Source organism: Galeopterus variegatus, unplaced genomic scaffold, assembly GCF_000696425.1.
Source record: "Galeopterus variegatus unplaced genomic scaffold, G_variegatus-3.0.2 Scaffold3317, whole genome shotgun sequence".
Classification (NCBI taxonomy): Eukaryota; Metazoa; Chordata; class Mammalia; order Dermoptera; family Cynocephalidae; genus Galeopterus; species Galeopterus variegatus.
Genome location: NW_007729428.1, coordinates 208,523 through 221,724, shown reverse-complemented (window position 1 = coordinate 221,724; position 13,202 = coordinate 208,523). Strand labels below are relative to the sequence as shown.

General features: G+C 35.9%; 1 protein-coding gene across 1 annotated transcript in view; it reads right to left on the bottom strand.

Moving 5' to 3' along the window:
• DNAJC13 (DnaJ (Hsp40) homolog, subfamily C, member 13) overlaps positions 1-13,202 on the bottom strand; it is a 127,920-nt gene that overhangs the window by 13,045 nt on the left and 101,673 nt on the right. Inside the window, exons 46-54 of the mRNA XM_008584623.1 lie at positions 12,950-13,049; positions 10,861-10,935; positions 10,539-10,651; positions 6,375-6,544; positions 6,161-6,203; positions 5,664-5,837; positions 3,468-3,647; positions 3,013-3,153; positions 1,578-1,721 (exon numbers count right to left, since the gene is read on the bottom strand). Of these exons, the coding sequence (XP_008582845.1) occupies positions 1,578-1,721; positions 3,013-3,153; positions 3,468-3,647; positions 5,664-5,837; positions 6,161-6,203; positions 6,375-6,544; positions 10,539-10,651; positions 10,861-10,935; positions 12,950-13,049 (1,140 nt within the window). The remainder of the gene's footprint in view (positions 1-1,577; positions 1,722-3,012; positions 3,154-3,467; positions 3,648-5,663; positions 5,838-6,160; positions 6,204-6,374; positions 6,545-10,538; positions 10,652-10,860; positions 10,936-12,949; positions 13,050-13,202) is intronic.

The window sequence follows — 13,202 nt, the reverse complement described above, 5'->3', positions numbered from 1 at the left end:
GTACCTGTAGATGTGGTAGAAACAGCAAGAGAACTAGAATTAGAAGTGGAGTATGAAGATGTGATTGAATTGCTACAATCTCACGATAAAACTGACAGAAGAGAGAGAAGTTGCTTCTTATGGATGAGCAAAGAAAGTGGTTTCTTGAGATGGAATCTACTACTGCTGAAGGTGCTGTGAAGATTGTTGAAATGACAACAATCAATTTAGAATATTATATAAACTTTGCTAATAAAGCAGTAGCAGGGTTTGAGAAGGACTGACTCCAATTTTGAAAGAAGTTCTACTGTGGGTAAAATGCTATCAAACAACATCATATGCTACAGAGAAATCTTTTGTGAAAGGAAGAGTCAATTGAATTGGTGCAGCAAACTTTATTGTCTTATATTAAGCAACTGCCATAGTCACCCCAACCTTCAGCAATTGCAAACCTGATCAGTTAGCAGCCATCAACATCAAGGCAAGACATACTCCACCAGCAAAAAGATTATGACTTGCTGAAGGCTCAGATGATTGTTAGCATTTTTTAGCAATAAAGTATTTTAAATTAAAATATGTGCATGGTTTCTTTTAAACATAATGCCATTGTACACTTACAGTATAAGTGTAACTTTCATATGTACTGGGAAACCAAAAAATTCGTGTGACCTACTTCATTGCAATATTCACTTTATTACAGTGGTCTGGAACTAAACCTGCAATATCTCCAAGTTATGCCTGTACATGAAATATCCAGAGTAAGTAAATCCAGAGACCAAAAACAGATGGTTGTTGCCAGGGGTTGGAAGAAGGAAGAAATGGAGAGTAACTGCTTAATTGGTACAGCGGTAATGAAAATGTTTTAGAACTAACTAAGTTGTGTTTGCACAATACTGTTAATGTACTAAATGCCAATTAATTGTTCACCATAAAATGATTAATGTTATGCTATGCAAATTTCACCTCAATATAAAGAAAACGGCATTAGTAAATAGGGCTGTACAGTAAATCAGAATGAAGAACTCCTCAGAGGCATCAATAGAAATGAAATCAAAGAGGAAGATCAAATTTCTGAACAGGCCTGAAGTCAACACATGCATGCAGACAAAACACATTAATACATATCTAAGGCACAACAGAAGAAAAAAGAAAACAACACTTTCTGAGTACCAATAAAGAAAGGAGATGAAACAAAAGTAATGTTCTGTATCTTTTAAAATGGCATTATGGGATGGTTACTGAATGTGGTTATCACTACCCATCAATAATAATTCCTAGAACTAAAAGTTAATCTTAGCCAGCAATAAATGCTGAATATTCTCCTATGCTAAAGAATTTCAGCATTTTCTTCCTGAAATGTACGACATGGCATGACTATCCAAAAAAAGACTCCTCCTGAGTGACTACTGAATAAATGGTTTGTGCTTTTTCATCAGTTATGAGGCAGCTATGCAAGTCCACTTCAGACACAACCAACAGAACTACACCTGTATAAGTGGCACCTGAGGATAGGCACATGGATCATCCATGGCAAAATCTTGCCTTTGGGAATACCTTGTTGTAATCAAAAGATCAAAGTTGCCTCTGTGCAGACTTACCTGTTCTCCATACTGCAGGCTTCGAGTCATCGCCTTGAGAGCTTTAACAATCTGAGCCTTAGTGGCTGCTGGACTGTCCAGATTTTCAAGGCCAATGCCTTCAAGTAATTTTAAGAGGTAAGGGACCAAATCTGCTTTCAGGGCCTAGAAGGAATATTAAGCATATATAAACATACTGAAAAAATGTAAATCATCCCCTGAAGAAATAATTTCACCCCAGGACCGTACCTGAAAGAAGAGAAACCTGTTTTCACAGTATGTTTATGCCAGATACAGACTTTTTTTAGTATCCAATGATAACGACAATCTCATTTAATATTTTATTCTGTGCCATCAATTGTTCTAAATGCTATACATTGATTATTCAATCTTCCCAACACCTAATGAAGTAGGTACTATTATTTTTACAGATGAAATAATCAATGCATACAGGTCAAAGAAACATGTCCATAATCACAGAGCTGGGCAGTAATGAAATCTATATCTGGACCAAAAATTGTAGAACCTGAACTTTTAGCCACTATACTGGGCTGCCTGCTCTAACGACACAATACTGATAGGCAGCAGTATCTGAAATCTTAATATTTTTTCATATTTTCTTAAAACATCAATCTTTGCAGTCATCATACATTACATATCAGCCTAATAAAAGATAAATAATAATCTAGTATCACACTATTTTTACTGCCTTTTCTGAAACTCAAAGGGAAGAGGTGGAAGTAACTGACATTTAGTAAGTGCACCTTTTTTTTTCCAGGTATTGTTCTCATAACAACACTCTCAGGTAGTTTTAACTTTATTTTACAGATGAGGAACCTTTTCTGAAACTCAAAGGGAAGAGGTGGAAGTAACTGACATTTAGTAAGTGCACCTTTTTTTTCCCAGGTATTGTTCTCATAACAACACTCTCAGGTAGTTTTAACTTTATTTTACAGATGAGGAATGTGAGCCCTGTAAGATTAAATATCATGCCTGAAGTCACAGAGCCACCAAGTGGTAGTACTAGCTCACGTTAATTCTTACAGAACAAACTCCCCAAACCAGTTATAAGTTTGAACCTCAGAGCATCCAATAGCTCCTTGAGATGCACCTGCCTAAATGAGGCATTGGGGTTGAGAGGAGATGAGGCAGGAATAGGGGCTGGGAGAAATGCTCATTAGACAGTCAAAATTTAAAATTTAAACATCATAAAGTACTCTGAAGTTGGTAAGACTTTTGGCAGCTGGCCCCACCTTTCTCTATGTGTATACATAAACGTGTGAGTGCGTGCATATGCTCATGCATATAAAATACAAAATTGTACATGGACAAACTCATGAGTTACTTCTCACCAAATCTAAGTCAGAAGAACCAAATCAGTGCTAAATAAGAGAAAATCTATTTATCTGGTATGTTTGCTTTCCTAAAATACTACTGAATCTGGAAAGTCACTTACTTGTGCTACTAATTCAGTCTGCTCCTTCTGAAACATTCGGTTAATTGCTTCACAGGCTAGACCAACAGTATCTGCTCGCTTTTTCATTCCATTCATCAGTGGGCCAATGGTCTCTAAAGACGCCATGGCTCGAACACACAGCTAAGTGCCCAAAAGAGAAGGTTACTTGTAGAGCAGCAGTATTATATAGAACAGAAATACTAACAAAATAGTAAAAAAAAAAAAAAAAAAAAAAAGTAATCCACATTCAGTTCAAGTTTAATAATGAACTGAGTCAAAACCAGTCTCCTATTAATTATATCATTTAAACTGGTTGAAGAATTGAGAAGATATTCAGTTCATATGCAAAAAATCACATGGTAGAAAGGGGATTTATACTGCAATGTACATTAGTCAGGAAGATGGAGCACAGATAAATACTGCAGCTATAAGCTACTGAATGGATTCATCTATACCTCATTTTCAGACAGGGCATGGATAACCCGAATGGCACTCTTAGGAATGGCATTGTTCCTATGATTCATTGCCTGGATAACTTTGGGAAGATGGCCCAGTGGTGGAACTTGATCTGCCAGCTGAGGCTGTGCATTGAAGAGACATACTGTTGCCATTGTCAAAGTTTCCAGAGTTTCTCCCTGTAGGATATAAAACAACCAACCAAAACAAGTAAACTGTAAAATACTGATAAATTCCTAAATATCTTTGGCAATGCATCTGGTGTTCCAAACTAGGGATTCAAAAGTTCTGCGTGCTGATACTTGAAAACTGATTCACAAAATCTAAGAAAACAACTTCCCATTTTCAAAGGACTTTAAGAATGTGCTATCTGAATCTAAGCAGCCTTTCACTGAGCCACATGTATCTCATTTCTGTTGCAGGTTTAAGAGAGATCTTCTCCCAAAAGACATTACTAAAAATTTTTAAACAATGTTTATAAGTATGTCAGTGTCAGAGAACATCAATAATGCAGGAGAATGTAGAACTAGTGAAATATTTTTCCCAATTCTATTAAAAATCCCACTATTTAACATGTCTGGCTGTCATAATGCAGTTTCTGTTGTGGGAAATTTATTGCAAAGACCTATAGATTATACTATTAGATATACACACACACAGAGATATCCATAACAAAGTGCATCTCAAGTGAACATGAAAATTGGGATGTGCCCAAAAAATGGTCACATAGGAGGAAACTGTTACATACTTTCCCTTTCTAAATTTCTACTTTTAAGGATTTCACTTTCTACACAAACAACGCATGTAGTAAAAATCCTATTATAGAAAAATGTGTTTATAGAAAATAACACTAGTAAATATGTGGTATACTAATCATATTTAAAAAAAAACTTTTGCTAAGCTAATGATAGTAGCTAATAATTTCTAAGCACGTGAAATGTACCAGACTTTATGCTAGGTATTTCACATACAGTCACTCATTAAAACCTCAGTCTCAGGGGCTGGTGCTGTCATCTACAAATGAGGCAACTGAGGCAGTCATGAGGTATTGCCCCAGATTACAAAGCTAGTCAGTGGAGGAGCTAGGACTGTGGTCCAGGACCATCTAATAACACAGTTTGGGCTCTTAATGGCCTCACTCTACACGCAGCCTATTTAATTCAATGTCAATCACACACCTCAATTATTTTCAATCTAAAGATTTGAATAACAAAATCTTATATACTATTAGGGTTTTCTGACTTTCCAAACCGAGACCAAGGCTACCTTCTCACTCACTTCTGCTTTCCCTGTAGGCTCTGGTTTGGAGCATATAGGTATATGGTTCAACCATGTAGTTACTACTCTTCTATCAGTTTCTTTGATTAGGATCTTCCCTGCTGTAAACACAAAGCAGAGTGAAGAAAATGAACCTACTTTCAGAGGAACACTGAACATTTAGGTTTCTCCTTCAAATTATATAATCATTAGGAAATGGGGTGGCAAAAACCTTCTTTTAGAGCTTCCATAATTGCTAGAAATAGCAACCTCTACCTATGGTTCATAAATAATCATTTTACTAAATAGTTTCACTTTTAAACATGAAAGGAGGGGCCGGCCCGGTGGCGCAGCGGCGCTCCCGCCGAGGGTTCGGATCCCACATACAGGCCGGTTCCCGCTCACTGGCTGAGTGAGGTGCGGGCGCGGCACTGAGGGCTGCGATCCCGTTGCCGGTCCCGGTCCGGTACGGGCGCGACACTGAGGGTTGCGATCCGTTGCCGGACACGAAAAAAGACAAAAAGGAAAATAAAATAAAATAAAATGTGTTATCTCGGGCCGGCCCGGTGGCGCAGCGGCGCTCCCGCCGAGGGTTCGGATCCCACATACAGACCGGTTCCCGCTCACTGGCTGAGTGAGGTGCGGGCGCGGCACTGAGGGCTGCGATCCCGTTGCCGGTCCCGGTCCGGTACGGGCGCGACACTGAGGGTTGCGATCCGTTGCCGGACACGAAAAAAGACAAAAAGGAAAATAAAATAAAATAAAATAAACATGAAAGGAAAAAGATCAATGGGCATATTTAAATTTAAATGTGGCTGCTATACTGAAAAAGATAGCCAATTTTTAATGGATGGTCGATGAAGATGAGGTTTTAAGAGAAACACTATCAGTAGTTTTAGCAAACTCTTTGAAATGTTTTGCTGATGAATGAAGCTTACATGAGGATTGTTCTTCTCCAGGAGCTCAGTTAATTTTTCTAATAGTGCAATGAGAAATTCTCTAGGCTTTCGTAGAACCCAAGCTGGTTGTGCAATAAAGATTCTCAAGAAAACTCCTCCAACAGAAAGTTCACCCTCTGCTTCTCCAAACACCACAGCAAAACCTTCAGGCAACTTTAAACACAAAAAGAACCACAGTCAAGTCATATAATAATCATTAGTTGCACATAAAGCAAGAAATGCAAACCTTATTAAGGAAATGTTTATAAAATTAACTAGTCCATAAGTAACCATTAATTTAATCAAATTATAATTATTAGGAATTTTATTTTCCAATAAAGTTTAGAAAGAAGCTTTTATTAGTTATTTACTTCAAGGTAATAACCCAAGTGTCTTAATGACAAAGTAGTATAGGTTGGCATTAAACTGATTCAGCAGGTATTAAAGAAACCCACAAATCAACAAAAAATAACATGTCAAATAAAGATATATTTTACCTTCCAGTTTATATCAGGGTTGTCCTGCTGATTTTTAAAGTGCCTTGAGGAAAAAAAGAGAAGGGGGCGGGGAGAGCAAACTTCAGTCACAAAATACACTTTCATTAACCTTTAGAGGAAGTCTTAAGAGAGGTCATGGGCAGAGTAGGAAATGTTTGCCCTTCCCAGCGATTTTATCTTAAGGCTATAAGTTATTCCCTTTCTCTTTACTCACTCTAACATCATTTCTCTAACTGTTGTGGACACTTTATCTCTGGAACTATCATTCCAAATTAACTCAGGATTTTCATGAGTTCCTTCAAAAATATGTACAGCAGCTTCAGGGTTGTCTCTCATAGCATCCATGAAAACGCTTGGTAGAAATTTCATTAATGTAATTCGAACCTATAGGAGGAGGTTTGAGAAAGAAAAAAAGACCTATTAGAAGCATCTCAATTTTGCTAAGATAAAATATCAGTATAATATGTGTTATGGCTGATGTGGGCTATAACTATTATCTAAAAGTTCTGGAGTGAGAGAAAAGATAAACCTTGGTTTATGCAAAGGTAACTTTCACAAGACTAACTATGACCTGGTCCTACTTGCCTAACAAGTTTTATTTCCACTCCCTGCATCAAATTTAAGAAACTAAGAAATTCAGAATCACGGGTGTGTAGGTTCTAAAGCACACTCTGCTGGTCATGCCTTGCATATGCTACTCCCTCTTCCCCGCATGCCCTTAGCTGGCCTGTCCCTCCAACTCGCCCTCACACCCCCTATCTCCACATACTAATTTTTCTCATCTCCCTTTGTGTCTTACAAATAGTTTTAACGCATTTATTTTGCTCTACTATGTTTTATGTTATATTGTACCTTTTTCCAAAAAGGACTTAAATGGCAGCTTTAAAGAAATATATCCAGCACATATACATACAAACTAAAGATTAGTGTGAGGCCTGAGGACAAAGGGAAATGGTTCTCTCTTTTCCATGTCAAACTCTGTGCTCAAATCTTATCTCATGGAAACTATTAGGCACATTAAGCTATTTTACCTGCTGTACAAAATCAAATCAAAAGTCTTTTTACATTTGATTTCTCAGAATGCTTGTTTGGTCATCAATTTAATGAATGACCCAAGTCTATTCATTTGTAAAAAGAGATATTAAAGTAAAGCTTACCAGGATGTTTAAAGCATTTATAGTGCTAAGAACTACATAACTCAATCACTCATTGGTGTATGTACTACTAAACATCTCAGTAAAAATTTTACATAAGGCAAAAACTTTTATCATATTCTTTCAGTTATGTTAAGGTTACTAAGCTATTCTAGAAGAGGGGTTGGCAAATGAGAGGCCAAATATGGCCTTCCACCTATTTTTGTATGACATAAACTTTTATTGAAACATAGCCACATCCAATTGTCCACTTACTATCTATGGCTGCTTTCCTGTGACAACAGAAGAGCTGAATATTGGTGACAGAGATCATATGGTCTACAGAGGATAAAATACTTACTATATGGCCGTTTATAGAAAAAGTTCACCAGCCCCACCCCTACCTTACACCATGTATAAAAATTAATTTAAATGGATTGAAGACATAAATGTTAAGAGCTAAAACTATAAAACTCTTAGGAGAAAACATAGGCATAAATCTTTGTATTCTTGGATTAAGCAATGGTTTCTTAGATATGACATCAAAAGCACAAGCTACATCAAAAAAATATATAAATATATTTCATCAATATATATAAATATTTCATCAAAATTTAAAATTTTTGTGCTTCAAAGATACCATCAAGAAAATGGTGAAAACCAACAGAACAAGGGAAAATATTTGCAAATCATATCTATCTATCTATCTATCTATCTATCTATCTATCTATCTATCTATCTATCATCTATCCTATCTATCATCTATCTATCTATCTCTAATAAGGGAGCAGCATCCAAAATATATAAAGAATAATAAAAAGATAAATGACCTAATTTAAAAATTAGCAAAGGATGTGAATAGACATTTCACAAAAAAAGTTGTACAAATAGCCAATAAGCACGAGAAGATATTCAACGTCATTAGCCACCAGCAAATTGCAAATCAAAACCATGAGGTATCACATCACACCTACTCAAATGGCTGTAATAAAAAAAAACCCATATAATAATAAGTGTTAGAGAAGATGAGGAGAAACTAGAACACTCATACACTGCTGGTGGGAATGTAAAATGGTATAGCCACTCTGGAAAACAGTTTGACAATTCCTCAGAAGGTTAAACATAGTGCTACCATATATCCCGGCAATCCCACTCCTAATGAAATAAAAATACATGTTCCCACAGAAACTTGGTACACAAATGATCACAGTATTAAGAATAGCCAAAAAGGAGAAATAATCCACATGTTCATCAAGATAAATGTAAAACAAAACGTGGACTATTATTTGGCAATAAAAAGGAATGAAGTACTAATACTTGCTACAACATGGATAAACCTTAAAAACACTATGCTAAGTGACAGAAGGCAGACACAAAAGACCACATATTGTATAAATCCATTATTATGAAATGCCCAGAACAGACAAATCAATGGAGACAGAAAGCGGATTAGTGGTTGCCAGGTGCTAGGAGGAATGGAGAGTAATTGCTAAAGGGAACAGGGTTTCTTTTTGGGTTGATAAAAATGTTCTAATATTGATTATGGTTGCCCAATTTGTCAATATACTAAAAACCATTAAATTATACACTTGATATGTGTGAATTTTTTGGTATGTCAATTATATCTCAATAAAGCTGTTACCAAAAAGGAAAAGTTTACTGAGGCCAGCTCCAGAATCTCTTGCCACAAATCATTCAATTAAGTAGGTGATACTTGTATTTTTCCTATACAGAAAATTGAAGTGTAAAAACATTCACCTTGATAAAATTTGCCCCTCATGTATTCCAAAAGTCAAGAACATTACTGAACAGCTCAAAGTCAACTCCAGTACATATTTATTTTTAATACCTAAAATGTTATTTAAAACATCTAATATTAGATATCACAGTTATATGTTACTGATCTCTAGCTTTAAGAAAACTCCATATTAAATATCAATATTCATTCTTATATGCACCCTTCCATAATATTTATTTTTAATACCTAAAATGTTATTTAAAACATCTAATATTAGATATCACAGTTATATGTTACTGAACTCTAGCTTTAAGAAAACTCCATATTAAATATCAATATTCATTCTTATATGCACCCTTCCATCCAAACATAAAATCACTCATCTCATCAACCCTGCTAAAAACAGACTATTACCTTATTTCTGAAGCAAAACTGTTTTAGATCGATCCTATGACTGATTCTCAATACAGTACCTAGACTGGGAGATCAAGCAAGAACAACTGAATCCACACTTGTTTTACTCATGTAAAAAGTATTTATTAGCCTTGGACATTTTTCCCAAACTAAACTTTATATGGAGGTACAATGCGTACGAAGGAAGCCACCCTAGCTTTAGAGGTGGGCACCTGTAGCCTCTTCCTTACCCAAGGTGCTTTTGTGGACTCGCTTGAGCAATGATTCCCAAATATTAGTCCAGGCGGGCTCCAAAAGAATCACTTGAGAAGTGTGTTGAAAATACAGATTCCTGGGCCATACCCAGATCTGCTGAATCAGACTCTGGAAGTAGGCCTCAAAAGCCTTTATTTCATGGTTCCCCTCATGTCTCTGAGGTGCTGCTGGGTGGGTTGGCACAGAGAATGTTTCAGTGAGCACCACTTCATGTGAAATTGATTTAATAACAGAATAAGGAGACCTGGATATTACACCTGTGTCTGAATAGAATTCTACTCAAAAGTACTGTTTTAACAGGTTCCTATTCTCCAAAGTGTACCTTGGTTCTAGAGATCATCTGGTCATCTCCAGATGTGGAATAAAAGATCTCTTTGCAGAGCATAGAAACAGAGGTGCCACTGCACTCAGGTCTCTATAAGGCCTCACTTCCCACTGGTGGCATATCCTCACTACTCAGGTGTGCAGTGGAAAAGACACAGATCAACATGTCCTTTAGTAGCTACTTTCACAGCCCAATGCCTGCAGTGTGAAAGTCTAACTTATCTTCTGTCATAACCTATATACTTGCGTTCTCTCTTCAAGGGAGATGAATGGTTCATCACCATAATCCAAACACTCTGTTAAGACTGCTCAATTTTGGTACAGGCTTCCCTGACTAGTTTTCTCAAATAGTAATAATATTGGAATAATTTCAGGTGTATCAATCTTCTAACTTTCACATCAAATCATTTCCTTAACCTCACCGTCTCAGACTTTAGTAAACTTCATGAAATCAGTATCAAAGTAACAGAGCCTTAATAATTAATTTCCTTCCAAGAATTCATTTTGTGCTCACCTTTGGGCCTATTAATTTATCGGCTGTCATTTTAGCAAAAAGCTCCGCTGTTTGGGCTCGAACCTGTGGATGTGTTGAATTGCAGAACATATCCAATAAATAAATCAAAGCTCCTATGAAAGAAAAAAAGATTTAGTGCCTATGTAATACTTAAACAATAGGATAAATCATTTTCAACCTTATTTCAATTCGATGCAGTTTGATTATTTAAAATTGTAAGCCTTCCAAAGCATACTTTTAGTTTATCAGACTATACAAAACAGCTCAAAATAAGCTTCATCATATTGAGCATGACTGAATGAGAAAGCATACTATACATTACCCTTTGCCATTGCTTCTTTGATTATTTTTGTACTTGATGTCAAAGCATAAAGAGTTTCCAGAACAAGCTGACGACCTACAGAGTAAAAGACATTTCAAGAAATGAATCATCACGTTAGTTTACATTTACTGGGTATCAACTCTGTGCCAGGCACTTAACTAAATATTCTATGTAGGGTATCATATTTAATCTTTGATTCGTTTTTGTTTTGTTTTTTGGGATTTTTTTTTTTTTTTGGTGGCTGGCTGGTAAAAGGGATCCAAACCCTTGACCTTGGGGTTACAAGGCTGTAGTACAACCAATTGAACTAACTGGCCAGTCCCATATTTATTCTTCACGGTAACCAGTAAAACAGGTATTATCATTGACATTTTATGAATGAAGAAGCTGAGGCCCAGTTTAACCAGCCCAAGGTTTCGCAGCTCGCGAGTGCTATGGCTGGGCTTTGTATGCAGGTCTGCCTGACTCCAAAGTCTGCATTCATAACACTATGCAATACTGTCTTCCTACCTCATTGTTCACTCCACACCCAATTTCTTCTCACTTCCTGACATCCAGAGGACACTGATCAGGAATCTAAGATTTTTTTACCCAGTGCTACTGTCTTAGGAAACAAGTAGGAAGTAGCACTTGAAGATGAGTGTTCCACTCTAAGTCAAAATAGAATCCTTCTGGACATAGCCTGTGCACCTCTGACCTAGTCATTGCCATAAGATATGCAAGTTTATAGGACTTTACTCTTCTAGAACCAAATGGGAATGACAGACAGGTGGCCAAAGAAAAGTATTAGGCTGAAACAACAACAATATCCCTTAGCAAACAGTGTAAGATAGATAATTTAGTCTAAAATGTAAATGACAGCAGAGTAGTAGGGTAAAATGTGTAGGTGTCAGCTATTTTACCTATAAGATTAAAATATTGACAGGACAATATAAATCAGATATAAATATAGTTACACTTTCAAACTATAATTTCTGAAACATTCTTTACTTCACCAACCAGTCTAGTTTCGTATTGTGTGAAGTCTAACAAACCTATTGAAAAATAAGTAAAAAATAAAAACCAACTAAGGCTTATGCTAAAAATAATCTTCAAATGACTTTTGAAAGTTACCATTTTAAAGAGCTATTTCAAGCATGTTATTTATTAAAAAAAACCAAATTATTAAATGAAAATTGAACTCCACTTAATTCACTCAACATAAAGAATGCCAAATGTCTGCAAAGTACCAGTATATAAGATGAATGAGACAAGTTCTCGTGGACGTGCCAAATTATTAAATGAAAATTGAACTCCACTTAATTCACTCAACATAAAGAAATGCCAAATGTCTGCAAAGTACCAGTATATAAGATGAATGAGACAAGTTCTCGTGGACGTGCACGGACATGAAGTCAAGATGAACATGACTTCTGAGGGGTTGGCAAGACCATCTGAGCAATGTATTCTAGTGGTTAGTGATGAGGCTGGAGTTACATTGTCATTGCCTAAAAAGCTCAATAATCTTGCCTTTGAAAAGCAATCCCAAGGTTGGTACTAGAACAGCTACAAACTATAACTCTAGACAATAATTGTACAGTCTATGAGGAACCTGTATTAGTGCAGGCTGTATTTAAGAAATCAAGTTGGTGTATTTTTTAATCACCTTAGTGGTAACAGTCTCTACCAGTATCAAATTAATAAAAGACAAAGTATGTAGGACTGAACACTAAGCTGAATACAAGATAATTTTTACCTTTAAGCATGTTTTCTATCATCCAAGACCAACTATGTTTTTTTTAATAAACCATGGAATATTAGTTAATTCTCAATTACTCATGTATAGCTTATACTCAACAAATTGAAAATCCCAGGTTATTTTCCTTTGCTTTTGGACTTCTCTCACTCCCAACTTCAAATTTTTGATATGGGAAATGGAAAATAATTTTATGAATTTATATAAAACATAATTAGGAAGACAATGCTTTAAATATTCCAAAACTAAACATGGATGACATTTGTCTGGGGTTTTGTATCAACTATGTAACTGTTCCCCTCCATAGGTTGGCTGTGATGTGGTTTCCAAACTTCCATTTGCTAATATACGTACTTGATGGTAATGAATGTAGAAGGGCCAGTAAATTGGACAAAACCACTGATTCAGCAATATTGTTGACACAATCTTGGTTAGATGTCACTATATTCACAACCTGAAAATTAATCAACATGATATTAAATGTTTGGAAATAATTTCAGACCTAAATAAAATTAAGACACACAAATTTTACAAAAATGAGAAAAATGTTTAGAGGACAAAATATTTAATTTTTAGAGAAGAGTTTAATTTTAAAAGATTGAATTTA